The sequence below is a fragment of the Polyodon spathula genome, chromosome 10 (assembly GCF_017654505.1).
Source record: "Polyodon spathula isolate WHYD16114869_AA chromosome 10, ASM1765450v1, whole genome shotgun sequence".
NCBI classification, from domain to species: Eukaryota; Metazoa; Chordata; class Actinopteri; order Acipenseriformes; family Polyodontidae; genus Polyodon; species Polyodon spathula.
The window spans coordinates 6,264,572-6,282,270 of NC_054543.1; the positions used below are offsets into that span (position 1 = coordinate 6,264,572).

The following is a 17,699-nucleotide window of genomic DNA, read 5'->3' on the forward strand; positions in this document are numbered from 1 at the left end:
TCAGCGGAAACAGACACAATATCAGTAGCTTTAAAGGCATATTACAGTTTTATTTTAATTGTATTCTGAATTTCTTACATCTTAAATAACTCTTTTCAGTCAGTATTGCCAGGCTTTCTATATGCCATATGTCTGGGATGTTCATACACCAATGGAGCTGCTATATTAGTATACCTTGAAATAACCTTGCTTACATCTGAATAGGTCTGTATTCACAGCATCTCTATTCAGTGGTAAAAATACCAATCTGGACGAGATGATAAACATGCGTGAAAGTGGCAGACATTAGATAGGACTGGCTCTTATGCCTACAAAGACACTGTGGGTGATGTAGCAAAGTTACATACAGTATGTCTGTGGCAGGCAACTATAACTGAAGAGAAACCCCAGAACGCAGACGACAGCATCTTAACATAGACTTATAAAAAACAAATACATATGCTTGTTTTAAAAATATGCCTCTGTGACTCAGGAATCTGGTTTTGATTAAACAAACATAGATGTTTATGGATGTACTGTAGGTCTGTAAACTGTTGTTTCTGCCATAAGGGGTGCTATGCACGGTATGCTTCTAATAGAAACAAATGGTGACACAATCACGCACTTTCGGTACTGCACTGCAAAAAAGCTTTGGTTGCATGCCTAATGTTTTTGGTGAGCACACTGTCTATCTAAATGTGTAGCTATTTGTCTTTGATCATAAGTGTGGGGCTGGAGGTTTACTTCATAATGAGATTATTATCTCACTTTACTGCTTTGCAGAGGACCAGTTGAACCCAAGTGGGCTCAGATCTGTTGAAATCCTGAATTACTTATCAATTCCGATGTGCTCGTATGCCACACTTGTCTTTGCCTGTATGAATGAGCAAGGGAGAATTCAATACTTTGTTATGGGGGTCCTCAAGTGTCTCATCTGCTAAAAGCACAGGCTTGATGTGTGCAGGGTCAGTCATACAGTAAAGGGGGCCCACGGTGAGCTCATCAGACACCTGCAAGTCTGACTTTTGTCCTCCAGGCCGATAGTTTGCTGACATCTGCTCTCAAGTTCTTGGGTATAAAAAAAGGCAATTGACTTGGTCTTGGGATCAAAGGTGCCCACTGAACCTTCAGTTCTCTTGCAGGTGGAGGAAATAGCTGTGGTGAGGGAATATAATTGTACAAATAATTGTACAAATAAAATTAAATTTAAACATTACACTGTTTATATGATTTAATAGAAACACTCCAGTGCAGTGTTAAGGTATAGATTTGAAAGGGAAATCAGAAATCTGCAGAAAATGAGTTTATGACTGCATGTATTTTCAGTTTCAGAAATAGCACTATCATATACTGCTTATGTGTACTGTAAATAATAACATATACCTGATCCATGTTATCCTGTTCATTTGTCTGTATATAAATAAATACTTTTTACATAAGACTTTTTAGACTGCATGTCCATTCTTACAACCCCTGTTCTGACTAGAATACATAGATTTCGCCTTCCAGATCCTTTGTTCTAACCAGTGGCCCAAATAACCCTCTTGGCTACTATAAATATATTTACCAATGCATGCTGCTGGGAAATCAATACTAATTAAAAAATCAGGCCATTTTGACAGGCAATATTATACACCACCATAAGGTTTGTCTAATACAAGAGTTTACCTCTAGACTTTTTAAAATAGTTTTACTAATTTTAACACACTGTATAAATTTGATTTGTTTAGATTTGTTACTGAGCATCTGAAGTACAATTGTTTTAGTGAATATCTGGGTGAAAGTTTTTGGCATGAGTAATTCAGATACCAATACTGGAAATAACATATTGTAGACTGTAGACTCCACATAATAGAGCTTTACAATAATTGATGAATTTCAATTCAGTTACTTGATTGAGATCCAATTTATAATTGACAGTTATGAGTATCTCATTTCAGGCATTTATACCCTTGACGATAATAATAATAAAAAAAATGATATACAAAACAACTACAGCTCTTGCTATTGCACAGCATATGTTTAATTTCCAAAACTGAAATATAATTAGCAATATAATTATAATGTCAGCAAATTGAGTCCAGACAGTCAAACAACATTAGTTGCCAACACCATAACAACATGCTGGAAGTATTTCTGGGTGCTAGAGTTATCCTGTCCTGTTAAAAGCCACACTGAGAACAGATAAACCAGCTCAAGCACTCAACAGTGAGGGACAGTAACATGTGGTCATCACTTGAGTCAACAGCAGCTGGAGAGGGAGAGCTCTGTTAGGCTGAAAGAAAATATATTAGTCTTAGCTTTCATTTTCCCAGCCAGATAGCATTCCTTAATTTCATTTGAGTTTTCTTTTAGAAATTATATTCCAGCAGCACTCTCCCTGAAAGAAGTTGTTAACACATAACCTGTGCGTGTCTATTGACAGTTGTGAGTCATATGTCAAGCTGGCATTGCCAAGAAATCTAGATAAAAGCATTTAAAAGGGTTACTAGCATTTAAATAACATTTTAACAGTATTTCGGTGCGTCATATTGTCAATTATTCAAAACTGAATTTTTTTGCTCCATATTTTCAAATTGATATTATTTTTGCTTTCTTGATGGGCTTTGTTTTTCAACACTTACTCATTGTACACAATTATAAAAATAGTCAACCTACATGCTTATGGGACTGAAGTCAATTCTGCTGATTGAGGTAAGGCAGTCGATTTTCAGACCCCTATTTTGATTATAATAACTGTGAAAACCTGTTAAAATTGTTGTATTTGTGTACCTTTTTTGATACAGTAAAGCAATCAACTCAATAAAACAAAAGGTTTTGTATTGTTTGAACAGCAAATGGAAAGTATATTGATTACAATATGCAGTCAATTCAATTAAACAGTCATTCCAAAAAGTGGTCTATACTGTATGATAAGATATACATTACTGACAATGTATTGCTCAAGCTACTACATTTAGCATACAGTTAATGGTTAGATACAGCTAATGGTTTTAATGCGCTAAAACCCCCTGCTAACTGTTATGAACCAGCACTTAAAATCAACTGGACCAACGTCTTGGCTAATGCATTTTTTGTCACTCTGTGACTGTCTTATGTCTTTCTTTACATAAAAAATATAAAACTATAAAACCTGCCCTTTATCATATGAATTAATTAACCTTACCCTGATGTGTATTCTCAGATTTGTAGCATCCAAAACTAGACTTTAGGAGACGTACTGTAAATACAAAACGTTATATACAATGCTTCATGTATATGCAATATGCATCTGGAAAATTGAAGGCATCAGCTTGGAAATACTGGCTAACAGCTATGTTCTATTCTGTTATGCAGGGAATCAGTACTTCTGCGTTTGCGTGTTGCTCTTACAGAGGACTCTGCAACCCATTAACTCAACAGTCAATACTGTATGAATCTCAGCCAACCGAGTAAATTTAAGCAATCATTTCAAAGGTGATCTAATCTCAGCTCCAGTGAAGTTTTCATCCCTGTGCTCAATTAATTAAGAACCAGGTTTTGTTTCAGTAAGTTGTGGCTGAGTATATTTGAACTTCTCAACAATTCAACTTTGAAGAAAATCTTATAACAAAAGATACCTCTGAAAAGGAAACGTCCATTTTGAGGTAACACTTTATGTTAAGTGTCTCTAATTACTATGTATGTACATAGTAGTAACCGGTACTTAGCAAATACATGTGTGCTTATGCATAGTTACAATTTACTTAATGTGTAAATCTTTTTGTACTATGTACCCTTTTTGATATATAATTGTGTTCTTACAAAGATGTACACATCAAATACATTAACTATGCTTAATAACATTGTATAAGTGCACATGTATTTTCTAAGTAACTGCTATGTAAATACACAGTAATTGGAGACATTTTATGTAACGTGTTTCCCATTTCAAATATATAACAATGATCATTATGTTGTTTGCAATATTTTAGTCTGGGGAATGGCCTGAAATGTAATCACTTTTCACTACTTTTACCCCCTTTTAAAAAAAAAATTAAAATTATGTATTTTAATGTAAGTCTAATTTATTAGACGTATTTATTAAGATCTCCTCGCCCCATATAGAGTGTAAATCTCAGCTGCTGTGTTCTGTTTCAGGAGTGATTGGGTGAAGTCATACCGGGTCATGGTGAGCAATGACAGCCACACGTGGGTAACAATTACAGATGGATTGGAGGACATGGTGAGTAGTGAAGGTTAACGGATCCCCCCTTTTCTTGGCACCTTCTCACTAAGGTACTGCAATCTGAGAATTGTGTGTCGGACATGCTCTCTGTGCATTTTTTAAGAACCGCAGACAGTTAATTAGGTATATCTGATGGAAACTGAACTGTGAAAGGGCATTCATCTTAGTAAAGTAAGCAAGTGTCTGCTAGGTCTCCTTGATCAGTTTTCTGTAAAACCATGTTTGTTTTTGCCGCAACACACAAACAGCAAAACAATACTAGAGACTAGGCAGGAGAAGGAGCATTAAGATACAGCCAAAATACATGATATGTTTAACAGTAATTTTACATATGGTTTATTTCCCAGAGAACATATACCTAAGAACTGTTGCATTATAAACAAACACTGGCTGAACAGAGATCGTATATTGTATATTGATAAAATGTAATGTGTACTCTGTGTAGTATTTCAATGTCGTTATTCTCCAGTGCATTTGATTTCACATTGGCATTTTGGAATTGGTTAGGGATTCTGCCGTGAATCAGTTTTTTTTTTTTTATGTTTCTCATAAGCCTGCAAATGAACCGAATCATACTCCAATTTACAACAAAAGTAGAAATAAACTGCATGAAACTGACAATGCAAACAACTGGAATGCTTGATAGAGACCACTAAGTGCTGGGATGGTCCTCAGTAGCAGCCACAGTGCAACGAAACTGCAGGATAACGATGCAAACCCAAGTGAAAGTTATTTTGCTTTCATCCTTCTAGGGGCACTGAACTCCACCAATCCAATATCCAGTATCGTCTTGTTAGCTTCACAGCAGAGCATCAGATCAAGTGCAAATTTGCAGTGTTAATCAATAGCAGTGATCACAGCGAATTGGCCTGCTGAATAATTGGATAATTCTTGATTACCTCAAGACAGTCAGATCACGCAGTACAGCTGGGTGCATGTTAATTGCAGGACCAACAGAATCTGTTTTGCAAGAGGTTTTTTCCCTACCCTTTATCTGCCTCAGTACCATTCGCTCCTCTTGTGTAGCTAAACTATACAGTAGCTTTTTTATGCATCACATTTTTTATTTACTTTTAAGTCTCAGGATGTACAACACCAGTTAGACACTGCATCTTTTCTTTGCTTGAGTCTCTTTCCCATAATAACTGCACTTAACAGTTGCTGTGCCATCCTGCTTTACTGAAATGGTGGAACTGGTGAATGATACAATATAAATATTTCAGCACAGAGAGCATTGGGAATAGCGCAATATCTAGGCATGCTAAATTATGGAATCAAATTGCAGTAATTAAGCTGTAAAGCCGTAAAGGGCAAAAATGTTGCCCAGAATTTGACTGTAATTTCCCCAACCTCTATGCAGGTGCAATGGATCAATACTGTTTTAATGTATTTAATTACTTTTAAATATGGTTAAGAAGAATGAATAACAATACTAATAATAACAGTAATAAAGCCATTTGGGTCAAATAATAATAATAATAATAATAATAATAATAATAATAATAATAATAATAATAATAATAATAATACTGGCACATTAAACCTTACTGCATATTTAGGGATTAAGATATGAACAATGAAGGATTCTATTTTTTTCGGCCAGACTAAATTAACACTGAGCTTATATTGCTGCAGAACTCATACAGTTCAGTGATGTTGTAGCATCACAGCTTAATACCGTGGCAACAGGCGTAGGCTAAGAAAGCAAGCATGTGCCAGTATGTAAGAGGAGCAGTGCTGGGTAGAGGGGCATAAGGCAACATATAGTAATTTGGTCAGGCATCAAATGGACATGGCAGAATCAAGTATTCAATTATATTCTGTCCTGCAATAACTGCATTCTGGAGGTTTAAGAGCAAGGGCTTAAAGAAAAGGCAGGCCGCAATAATGCAGCGCTCAATGAAAGGTGGTTTCAGGAAAGTGTTATTATTGCTTTATTTGGCTTTATTTTGCATTTAATTGCATTTACTGCCTCTGTTATGTGACTTGGCTTGATATTTCTAAAATTTTGCTGGACATCTGGTCCTGTCAAAAAACATAATTTTCTCTTAAAGTTGTCAACTCACATGGCCAAACATAGTAAACTTGGAACTTGATATGAGTATGAGCTATATCTAACAATCTCTTCTTGATATGAGTATGAGCTATATATAACAATCTCTTCTTGATATGAGTATGAGCTATTTTTAACAATCTCTTCTTGATATGAGTATGAGCTATAGCTAACAATCTCTTCTTGATATGAGTATGAGCTATAGCTAACAATCTCTTCTTGATATGAGTATGAGCTATAGCTAACAGTCTCTTCTTGATATGAGTATGAGCTATAGCTAACAATCTCTTCTTGATATGAGTATGAGCTATAGCTAACAATCTCTTCTTGATATGAGTATGAGCTATATCTAACAATCTCTTCTTGATATGAGTATGAGCTATTTTTAACAATCTCTTCTTGATATGAGTATGAGCTATAGCTAACAATCTCTTCTTGATATGAGTATGAGCTATATTTAACAATCTCTTCTTGATATGAGTATGAGCTATATCTAACAATCTCTTCTTGATATGAGTATGAGCTATATCTAACAATCTCTTCTTGATATGAGTATGAGCTATAGCTAACAATCTCTTCTTGATATGAGTATGAGCTATAGCTAACAATCTCTTCTTGATATGAGTATGAGCTATATCTAACAATCTCTTCTTGATATGAGTATGAGCTATAGCTAACAATCTCTTCTTGATATGAGTATGAGCTATAGCTAACAATCTCTTCTTGATATGAGTATGAGCTATAGCTAACAATCTCTTCTTGATATGAGTATGAGCTATAGCTAACAATCTCTTCTTGATATGAGTATGAGCTATAGCTAACAATCTCCTCTTGGTTTTTTTTGTTTTTGTTTTGTTTTTTGTATCAATTTCCATTTCATTTATCACATCACATCCTTGTGGAATCAACTGAGTAAGAAAAGAAATTAAGAAATGGCAAATGTACTGTATTTCTGACTTCCACCAGGGACTGTGGTTTTACAGGAATGCCAGGTTCATGGTTACCTAATATGCTTAGAACCTAGACATGCTTCTAAGAGCTCTAACAAGGCAAATGGTAGCCACAGTTTTCAAGTGATTACTGAAACAGAAAATGATGCAACCTGTATATAAACAGCAAAATTACCTATACAGACATATATACACTGAGTGTACAAAACATTAGGAACACTTGCTCTTTCCATGAAATAGACTGACGAGTTGAATCCAGGTGAAAGCTATGATCCCTTATTGATATAACCTGTTAAATCCACTTCAATCAGTGTAGATGAAGGGGAGACAGGTTAAAGATGGATTTTTAAGCCTTCACATCACTAAGACATGGATTGTGTATGTGTGCCATTCAGAGGGTAAATGGGCAAGACAAAAGATTTAAGTGCCTTTGATCGGGGTATGGTAGTAGGTGCCAGGCGCGCCGGTTAGAGTGTGTGAAGAACTGCAACGCTGCTGGGTTTTTCACTCTCAGCAGTTTCCCATGTTTATCAAGAATGGTCCATCACCCAAAGGACATCCAGCCAATGGCAGGCCAGTGGTCGAAAATGGCTCATTGATGAAATTGTGCAGAGCAACAGACAGACTATAGTTAGTCAACTGACAGTCCAGTACAACATTGGTGCCTAAAGACCCATAAAAGAATTCACAGCTCATCGTACCTTGACACAAATGGGGTATGGCAGCTGACGACCTAACAGAGTTCCACTTCTTTCAGCAAAACACAAGCAACTGCGGTTACAGTGGACTAAGGAACAAAAACACTGGACACTGGAGGATTGGAAAAACATTGCCTAGTCTGATGAATCCCGGTTCTTGCTGTTTCACGCTAATGGGAGGACCAGTGTATGGAGAAAATCACATGAGTACATGCATCCATCATGCTGTGTGTCAACATTGCAGGCTGGTGGTGGTGGTGTGATAGTGTGGGGTGTGTTTTCATGGCACACATTGTGCCCTTTGATAAAAGTGGAGCAATGTTTGAATGCCACAGGATATCTGAACATCATTGCCAATCAGGTGCATACCTTCATAGCAGCAGTGTATCTATCTGCTAATGGATTTTTTTAGCAGGATAATGCCACATGGCTTTGCATTGAACTGAATTATCCCCTCCACTGCTACATCAAATAAGCCTTGAATCTTATTCATCACTGTTTAACTGTGTCTCTTGATAGATTTTTCCTGGCAACACGGAGAAGGAAATTCCTGTACTGAATGAGTTCCCGATTGCAATGGTCGGCCGCTACATCCGCGTAAACCCTCAGTCCTGGTACGAGGCTGGCAGCATCTGCATGAGAGTGGAGATTCTGGGCTGCCCCCTGCCAGGTATTTGAATTTAAATAAGTACAGGGAGAAGGCTGAATGCCAGGTAATGCAATCAGCTCACTATAGTGCCTGACTACTTCAATAACAATAGTATATATCTTTACACTGTGAATGATAAATGGGCTCTACTGGTAATTGCAAACTTTCCAGTGCTCACAGCATTTGAAATGAAACAATTTTCCTGCTGTGTTTGAAAAATATAATTCCCCAAAGTAAATTTAAAAAATAAAAATGAAATGGTTTGTTTTTCAACCTGCTTGCTATTAATTATTGCAGTCTTTTTTTAAATTTAATTTAAAATGGTTTTATTTAATGCAACTAAAGTTACAAAAAGCACCAATGCTCCTCTAATGAAATCTAATTTTAATCAAGGAAATCTCAGTGTAATTATTTCAACAAAAGAACTGTTGGAAGAGTTTTGAGACAGCACAAATGATAATACTGTAGCGTGCATGGGGGTAGGCAGCAGCAGGGCCGGTACGTGATGTAATTGCATACTGGCACATAAGCCCGATAAGGAGGAGCCAGCTCTTTTGTACAGTGATATTGGTGCTATGCTTTAGTGCATTGCCGGCACTGCCCTGACTGATGAATAAAACATTTTTAAAAATAAAATACTATACTGTATAATCGAAATGCTATTGTGTTCTATATAACCATCAATATGAAAGCATCAGATGGTTCTAGGTAGAAGTGTTTTCTTTTTTTTGTGATCCTGCCTTTCAAACACCTTCAGAGTATTTAATAGATATACAGTATTTAGTAAATGTCAAGAACGGACAACATTGGATCTTTCAGACACGCTGGTAATTTGAATGTTAAAAGTGAAAACTGTCAAATTGACAGCCTTGGCGGTTCTAGTGTTAAGAGCCATGTGGATTTAATTTGAACAAAATACAGACCATATGTTTTCTCTGTTTAACTAGGAGGATTTATTGGAACAGCTAATAACAGTCTTTTATCCAAATACAAATAGGGGGCTGTAGCAGTGTCTTTACCACATTTGCTTTGTTTCAGAATGTTTTTCAGTTGATTTAATCTGTTTGGCGCCTGAATGTCAGAATTATTTATTATTATTATTATTATTATTATTATTATTATTATTATTATTATTATTATTATGTTTTATTCATTTTAGAACTCCCTCAAACACTGCTGATTGTTATTGTAGCTATAGTGCTCTACTGAAATCCCTCCCTGCCAATCAATACTTCTGATTGCAAATTTCTTTACTTGCTGGGGCAATCTAGTCTGGCATTTGGAGCACTGTATAAATAATCATGGGCTTTGTGAGCTAGGGTTCTTGGGACTCAGGTCACTCACGTCTTGCTATTGGTTGTTATTTGTATATGCATTACAATCCCATAGCAATAGCTGTAAGGCAGACATGTCAGCACAAAGGCACACTTGTTAATGAGTTGTAAAACCAGACGGGCTTTCCGTCTGAAACTGCAAGACACCTTTTGGTCAAAAGAACAAATACAGAGTTGCGAGTGTGAGAAGACCATTCGGCCCATCAATGCTTGTGCAATTCCGAGTAGCCAATTGATCCTCGAACTTTGTGCAGTCCTATTTAAGGGAACCGCAGCAAGATGGCATGGTAACTCATTCCATACATGCAACAAATATATAAAATTATTGTGGCTTTGGCACTAATTGTAAAAGGCAATTGCAACGATACATACAAATTGTACTGCATGTACAGTGTGGGTGTAGTCAGTTTAAACAACAGAGAAAAGCCAAAGAAAACAGTCAAACTGTCTCACCGCTTGTTTTTATATTTTTATTATATTTTTAGTGCTCAGTGTTATCATCTTCTGCGTATAATGCTTTTCAATGGAGAGTGAGAAGCGTAGTGTGTAATATTTTATACCTTTCAACAGTGATATAATGGGTTTTCTTTGGCAGGGCTTCGCAATCCAGTACACAAGCAGACTCTACACTGTGCTTTCTAATTCCTGAGAAAGCTGCCATACTGTATGTCTGAAGGGAAAATTAATCACATTGTTTCAATTTGTGACGCTATCGCCTATGTGGCAGCATAATCATGCTGGAACAGTTTAGCTCCTCTTAACCCTATGACTTTATGCCTTGCCAGTTTTTTTTCATTTGGGAAGCAACCCATATCATAATTTATGACAACCTTCCACATGGACCCAATTATGCAGTTATGACTTTCTGGCTCCTTCACGAAGCAGAGAGGCTTCTGTTGGCTACTTGCTGTTGATAATGCTAAAAGGGGAAGCCTCGCAGTACTGTCAGTTTCCAAAAGGCAAAGGGATGAAATAACTAGTAAGTGTGCGAGACTCTGCAACCATACAACCATGTTCCATTGTCCATAGATCACGTCAGCCGATTTTTGCATTGTTCCACACTCTCCCATCGCGTCCATTCTCCCTGCTTGGCCTGGGAAACTGCCTTTACACACCTTATCTGCTCCTTCTGCATTTGCACATAATTGACTGATTAATGCTTCCAACTTCTCTACAGTTGTCAAGGAAACCTCATACACAACCTCATGCTGTACACCAGCCAGGTAAAATCTGGGTTGTAATTAGAAAGCGCAACCCAGATGGAGTCATTCAAATGCTCATCACTCAGGCGGGTTTGAAGTTTTGATTTGATAAAATTCATGTCTGAAAAGGCAGATTCACACAGATAAGTGGAACCAAATAAGGACGCCACTCTCTTTGCTGCTGTGCAGAGATTTCTGTGCTTGTCCTTTCCACTAAAGTCCAGAAGTCAGACACTGGGTATCTTGCTTTCAATTGAATATTGTTTTGAATATTAAGAATCTCTATTTCCAGTTCAACACAATCCATATTAAACAATGATCCCATGTGTTCAGAAATGTCACTTAAATCCACATGCATAAAGGATTCAAAGCAAACATTACACAAGGTTCCAGCCACTGAAAATCATGGAATTTGTCATTAACTCAAAAGTCCAAAGGTCCTGCAACAGTTTAATTTCCCTCCGAAGTTTCTTGCACAACCAGAATTTTCATTTCTTCTGCAGCTGTTGTACCCAATATTTCAGCTTTGATTTGAAAACCTTCACAGCTCTAATCATCTTGTCTGCAATTGTTTGGTTTTTTTTCATTGCAATTCACATTTCAGGCTATTTCAGTTAAAAATGCCAAGTCAAGCAGCCAATGCACTGTCAGTCAACTTTCATTCCTTGACACTAGAGAAAGAAATCAACGCAGTACTTTCCCTCTGCTAAGCCACCTTGTTTCAGAGTGAAACAAAAAATTGCCATACTCAGCGGAAACTTCATTGAGTAGTGTTTGAAACTGGAGGTGTTGTGGGGCTCCAGTCATTGTGGGGGCTCCATCCGTTGTTACTGACACAAACTGTTCGAGCTGTATGTTCTTTTTAGCAAAATAATTGTTAACCTCATTATATATATCTACCCCTAGCTTTTAATTGCAATAATATAAAAAAACTATTCTTTCATGCTAAAGTCCTCAAACACCATTTAAACAAATATAGCCAGCTGAGCAGTGTTGCTCGAGTCAACAGATTCATCACACTGTATTGAAAACCACTGATAACAACATAAATCCTGGTCTAACTGTTCACAGACCTGTTCAGATAATGCTGATACTCTCCTTGCTACAGTATTAGCTCTCAGTTGCACGTCAGTTATAGCAGACATTATTTCTGACCTGTTTCTGAATAACGATTCGGGCATGACAGTCATTATTCCTTTATCAATGCACCGCCTGTAAATGACGTCTTATTTTTTGCTAGAAAGTAAGAAACTTGAAAAGAGGCTTCTGTTACAGCATTTGTTGTTTTCACTTGTTTGGTAAAAAGTTACTGGTGTTTGTGCAAAGTCGGCTTTAGTTCTCTTAGTTTTTTGACTCTGAGTTTGCTTCCTGCAGGAAATGTTTTTTACTGTTGTGTATTGCCTCTCAACATTGTTATTTTTTCCAACTCTGCGTGCATTCCAGCTTGGTAACTAATTGTATGTTTCTAAAACTGCTATGATAGACCTGTATTGTTTACTATGACATAACACACACTCACACGCACATACACACACACACACACACACACACACACACACACACACACACACACACACACACACACACACACACACACATATATATATATATATATATATATATATATATATATATATATATATATATATATATATATATATATATATATATATCTGCTAGTGGTACCTATAGAGTTTTCTTCAGACCAATACACTGATAATATATTCCCTTTTTGTAAGGGAAAGGCTTGGTTGCCAATTGAAAACAAACCGCAGGGCTTTGATTCAAAGCTGAGTCAAAAACAAAAATACAGACAGAGGATAAAAAACAATAACAGCTCTTAAACAAGTTCTGCTTTTAATTAATCTTATTTTCTTAGTTCTTCAAACATCTGAAGGCAAAGGCTGAACATGCTGCCCCCTTTGACTTTGTTTCCACAGATCCTAATAATTATTATCACAGAAGGAATGAGATCACAACCACAGACAAGCTGGACTTCAAACACCACAGCTACAAAGAAATGAGGCAGGTAAGTGCACTGTCCCAAGAGCACATCTGCAAAGGGGAAAGTGAGGAGATTGAGCAAACAAGCAGGCGCTCTATCACACACACTAACGAAATATGAACTCGCAGGAAGATATAATGTACATTTGATACAAGATATGAGATATGAGCATGTTTCTTTTAGCTTGGCTGTGGAGAGGCTTAAATTGAATATCCTGTTTGTCAGAAACAAGTTTTTTAACAGTTTCAAAGAAGTGGGCGCTGCATAATACCAGCACCGATCCCATCATTTGTTAATAAAGATTACTTTAAAAAGAACACGTTTTCCATAAAATGTAGTTCCTTCCTAAACAATCATTTGAGACAAACATATTAAATAGCACAGTATCAAGTTAAGGTTTACCATATTCAGCAGTTTGTTATTGTTCATGTTTTGAGTCTACTTTCTTTCAAGTTATTTTAAGAGTTTACAACACAAATTAAAAAGGATTGTGCTGTGCATTTTACTTCAGTCTGTATATTTATTTAAAAGAGGCATATAAGTCAACTTGCTGTCACTGTAGTTATTGAGCATTGTTCCTATTCAGTGAATTGTGAGATCATCTCAACAGCACTGGTGTAAGGTTTAAGGCTTGATCATATGTTGCCAGTGGGAAAACCAATACATCTGTACAGCTGTTGAAAACACCATTGATATTAAGCATACAGTTCTATGTAGATGGACTGTCCCTGAAATTATTTGTTTTTTGTGCAAATGGAACCCTTTATATGCCTTCTTTCACAGATATGTCTTCAGTCCATTTCAGCTACAAAGTACAAGAGAGCAGATCCGAACGACTTTAGTAGAGCAGGTAGTAGATGCTCAGTTGGCAAGTGGCAACAAAAGTGATAAGTCCACGAGCCACTCGAGAGACGAGCAAATTTGTACTCCATCTAAACACCTTGTAGATCAGCGCCGCCCTGGCTGCCATTGGTGGCACTACTCCCTATTGATGTTATGGCAGATATAGCCCATGCATGTATGAGGAATTTTAGTGAGGATATATTTTTAAATATGTATGTACTATGAACCAAATGAAATATACCCTGTAGAGTATGTCACATTTAGAAACATGATGAGCTTATGTCTGCTCTGTAAGGGTGAACACAGACCGCTGCCGTTACTCGTGAGCTGACGAGTGACTCTTGCTTTGGCAGTGCTTACACCCTTGAGAAAAGGCTGGCTTGTTACCTGCCTCAGTCAACATTGCAGATGGTATAACATTGTATTAAATGGAAGCGAACGCAGTCACCGTCCATGAGTGACTATCAACTCTGAAGTCACTTCGCCAGATAAATCAATAAAAAGTGGTAGGAGATTCACAACCAGACTGCAATGCTTTTTTAATGATCTGCCATCTGTGGAAACCCAGAATTTTGGCATCTCCGAAAAGGATTTGGCTATGTGTGTATATATATATATATATATATATATATATATATATATATATATATATATATATATATATATATATATATATATATATATAGAAACTAATTACCATGTGCACATGTCAAAAAAAAAAAAATCTCAAACCAAGCTGAAATATTTTGTGATTAATAACATTTTTGAAAATTGGTGGATCGCTGATACTGGCAACTGAGGCTCTCTTGTTCTTTCTGAAATGCATATGAAAAAGTATTTCAACATTAACAGTGCCTCACCAAGGAATCCCAGCCGTAAGCTGGAGAGACAAGTCAGAAGGTGTAATGGAGCTTCTCTTTCATCCCTCTCCTGTTATATTCTGTCTTCTTGAAACTTTTTTCTGCACTGAAAATGCACCTCCAACCCCCACCCCAGCCCCCATCCCAACATCAATGCCAGTTGCCATGAAGACCACTGTGTAGTCCTAGACACGTAAAACAAGACTTTCATCACATGCAACAGAAAGCAGACGATATACACATGCCAGCTGGCAGTTCATTACACTTAGACGCAGCCATACAAAGATCAGGGACTTATCAAAAAGTGATGTGGAGCCTTAATTCCTTAACCTCCAACCAACGCTAACACAGATGGATGTCTAGAACTAAGGAGCAACAACTACATACCATCAATTAGCATACCCTTCCTGCATTACTACGTTTTGTAAAGATGAATGGTGTTACTTATTAGTTACAGTGTGTTTCAGCTGAAAGCCAGAGATGTACAATGGAGATTATTTTGATTTTCAGTGAAATGTTATTTTTTTGTAATTTTTTTTATGAATCTCACTTCTCTGTCGACAGTAAATTTCTGTTTCACCCACTCAAAGGCAATTCTGTGTATAAGTGCAGTTTGGTGTTTCCCACAGTTGATGAAGGTTGTAAATGAAATGTGCCCAAACGTCACAAGGATTTACAACATTGGCAAAAGCCACAACGGACAAAAACTCTACGTTATTGAGATCTCAGACAACCCTGGAGAGCATGAACTGGGTAAGAAGTATTGTGCTGCCATAAATGCTGATTTTGATGGCTATGTCTATGAGGCAAACTTAAATGGAGAATAGAGCAATAGTGTACAGATTACAGTTTAACCTCACTTACACAACATGCCAGTGGCACTGGCACTAAAGTATAAGCTCCAAAAACTTTCCCTGGGTTTTAACAATATGCAACAACATCCAATGGCTTCACATAATTTTGAATTGCCATTTCTACCCTACGATGCAAAGCTCAGCAACCTGGTTATGAAAACACAATAAGAGGGGTGTTTAGACACAGCATGGATGAATACAGCATCATGTAACCTTCTTTGTTTTCCATGAATTATTAATATGGTCAACTATGATTTACCATCTAATTCTATTCCCTGCTTGATGTATCGCACACAGCCAAACCATGTTTTGGATTTCAAAACATGCTTGGTAAGATTTTACATTAAGTGTCTCTAATTACTGTGTATTTACATAGTTGTCACTTTGTAAATACATGTGCACTTCACATAATTATAATGTTAAGCATAGTTACAATGCACTTAATGTGATAATTGGTTTGCATGATATAACCCTAACCCTATTCTTAACCCTCAACCTAACTCTAAACCTAACACAAACCTGTTTTTAATACAATTGTGTACTTAAGTATATTATGCAAAAATATGTACATGTTAAGTGCATTGTAATTATGCATAATAACATTGTAATTATAGTTATGTGTAAGTACACGTGTATTTCCTATGTAACTACTATTTTTCAAAACATCACAGCATGTTTTAACATGAGTGACCATGAAACAATCATGTTGAACAATGTAATGTTGTAGCCATGTTCACTGAATGACTGGAGCTCTCTTTGTTCATTTTGCAGGTGAGCCTGAGTTCCGCTACTCTGCAGGTGCTCACGGCAATGAGGTCCTGGGTCGGGAGCTACTGCTGTTGCTGATGCAGTTCATGTGTAAGGAGTACCTGGCTGGAAACCTGCGGATCAAACACCTAGTGGAGGAGACCAGGATCCACCTCCTACCTTCCATGAACCCAGATGGATATGACAAGGCCTTTGAAGTGGTAGGTCTTCTCTGGGGTAGTGGGTGATGTGAGATGTGGTCCAATTTACTAATTTGGTTATGTGATTATTGTACTAGAAGCTAGAAATAATGTAAGTAACAAAGCATGTGTCTTTGATTTCTCATAAATTTACTTGTTTGAAAAGGTTTAGCACAGTGTTTAGCACATATCAGAACAGTGCTCCTGTTATTGCTTTCCCTATGAACTTGAATCAAGTGCAGAAAACATGCAATTATATTTCTCATTGTATAGTACTTTGCACATGTTTTCCATGCTTGGTGATATGATCTAATGTGTTTTTTCTTCATGGCTAGGAGGCCAAACTTTACTGAGATGAGAATCATTTCCATATATGTCTTCTCTCCCCTTTTATTCGAAAATCGTATTTCATTAATTAATTTTGTCCACTGTCAGGTGGTCTCAGCAGGTCTGCTGTATGCACAGATGGCAGCAGAGTGACTATTGGTAGTAACGAAACGTTGACCAGTAACACATTTACTCATATTTTAAGGCGTTTCTTTTCTTGATGGTTTAGAATGCACAGCTCAAAACCATTTTCAATGTGGTTTCTGATGGCCATATTGGGTCATTACACCTAGCGGTCCAGTTACAGAGGAGTTTTTCAAGTAAATAATGTGTAAAAACCTTGATAGCATTGATGACCAAAGACACTACATGTTAGCCTATTGGGTCTGTGACACTTGACAGGGCTCAGAGCTAGGAGGATGGTCACTAGGACGCTGGACTCAAGATGGCATCGATATCAACCACAATTTCCCAGACCTCAACTCCATCCTTTGGGAGGCAGAAGCCAAGAAGTTGGTTCCAAGAAAGGTCCCCAATCATCAGATCCCCATTCCAGAATGGTACATGTACGACAATACCACAGTAAGTAAAACAATTATGATGCTGCTGGAGGCCTGGGACTTACATTGTTTTAATTCATATTCAGGGTACATCGTGAATACATTTTTTGCCATAAACTCTTATTATTATTTATTTTTTTTTATTAATATATCTGTAAATAAAGAAAGAGAGGAAGCAAAAAATATATATACGCCAGTGATTTTGTTGTTCTCGATTTGTAAAAGGAAAAT

At 37.0% G+C, this 17,699-nt stretch overlaps 1 protein-coding gene across 1 annotated transcript in view; it reads left to right on the forward strand.

The window, feature by feature from the left end:
• LOC121322279 (inactive carboxypeptidase-like protein X2) overlaps nucleotides 1-17,699 on the forward strand; it is a 49,894-nt gene that overhangs the window by 22,468 nt on the left and 9,727 nt on the right. The window contains exons 5-10 of the mRNA XM_041262000.1: nucleotides 4,099-4,183; nucleotides 8,407-8,557; nucleotides 13,013-13,101; nucleotides 15,410-15,533; nucleotides 16,406-16,602; nucleotides 17,311-17,490. Coding sequence (XP_041117934.1) covers nucleotides 4,099-4,183; nucleotides 8,407-8,557; nucleotides 13,013-13,101; nucleotides 15,410-15,533; nucleotides 16,406-16,602; nucleotides 17,311-17,490 — 826 coding nt within the window. The remainder of the gene's footprint in view (nucleotides 1-4,098; nucleotides 4,184-8,406; nucleotides 8,558-13,012; nucleotides 13,102-15,409; nucleotides 15,534-16,405; nucleotides 16,603-17,310; nucleotides 17,491-17,699) is intronic.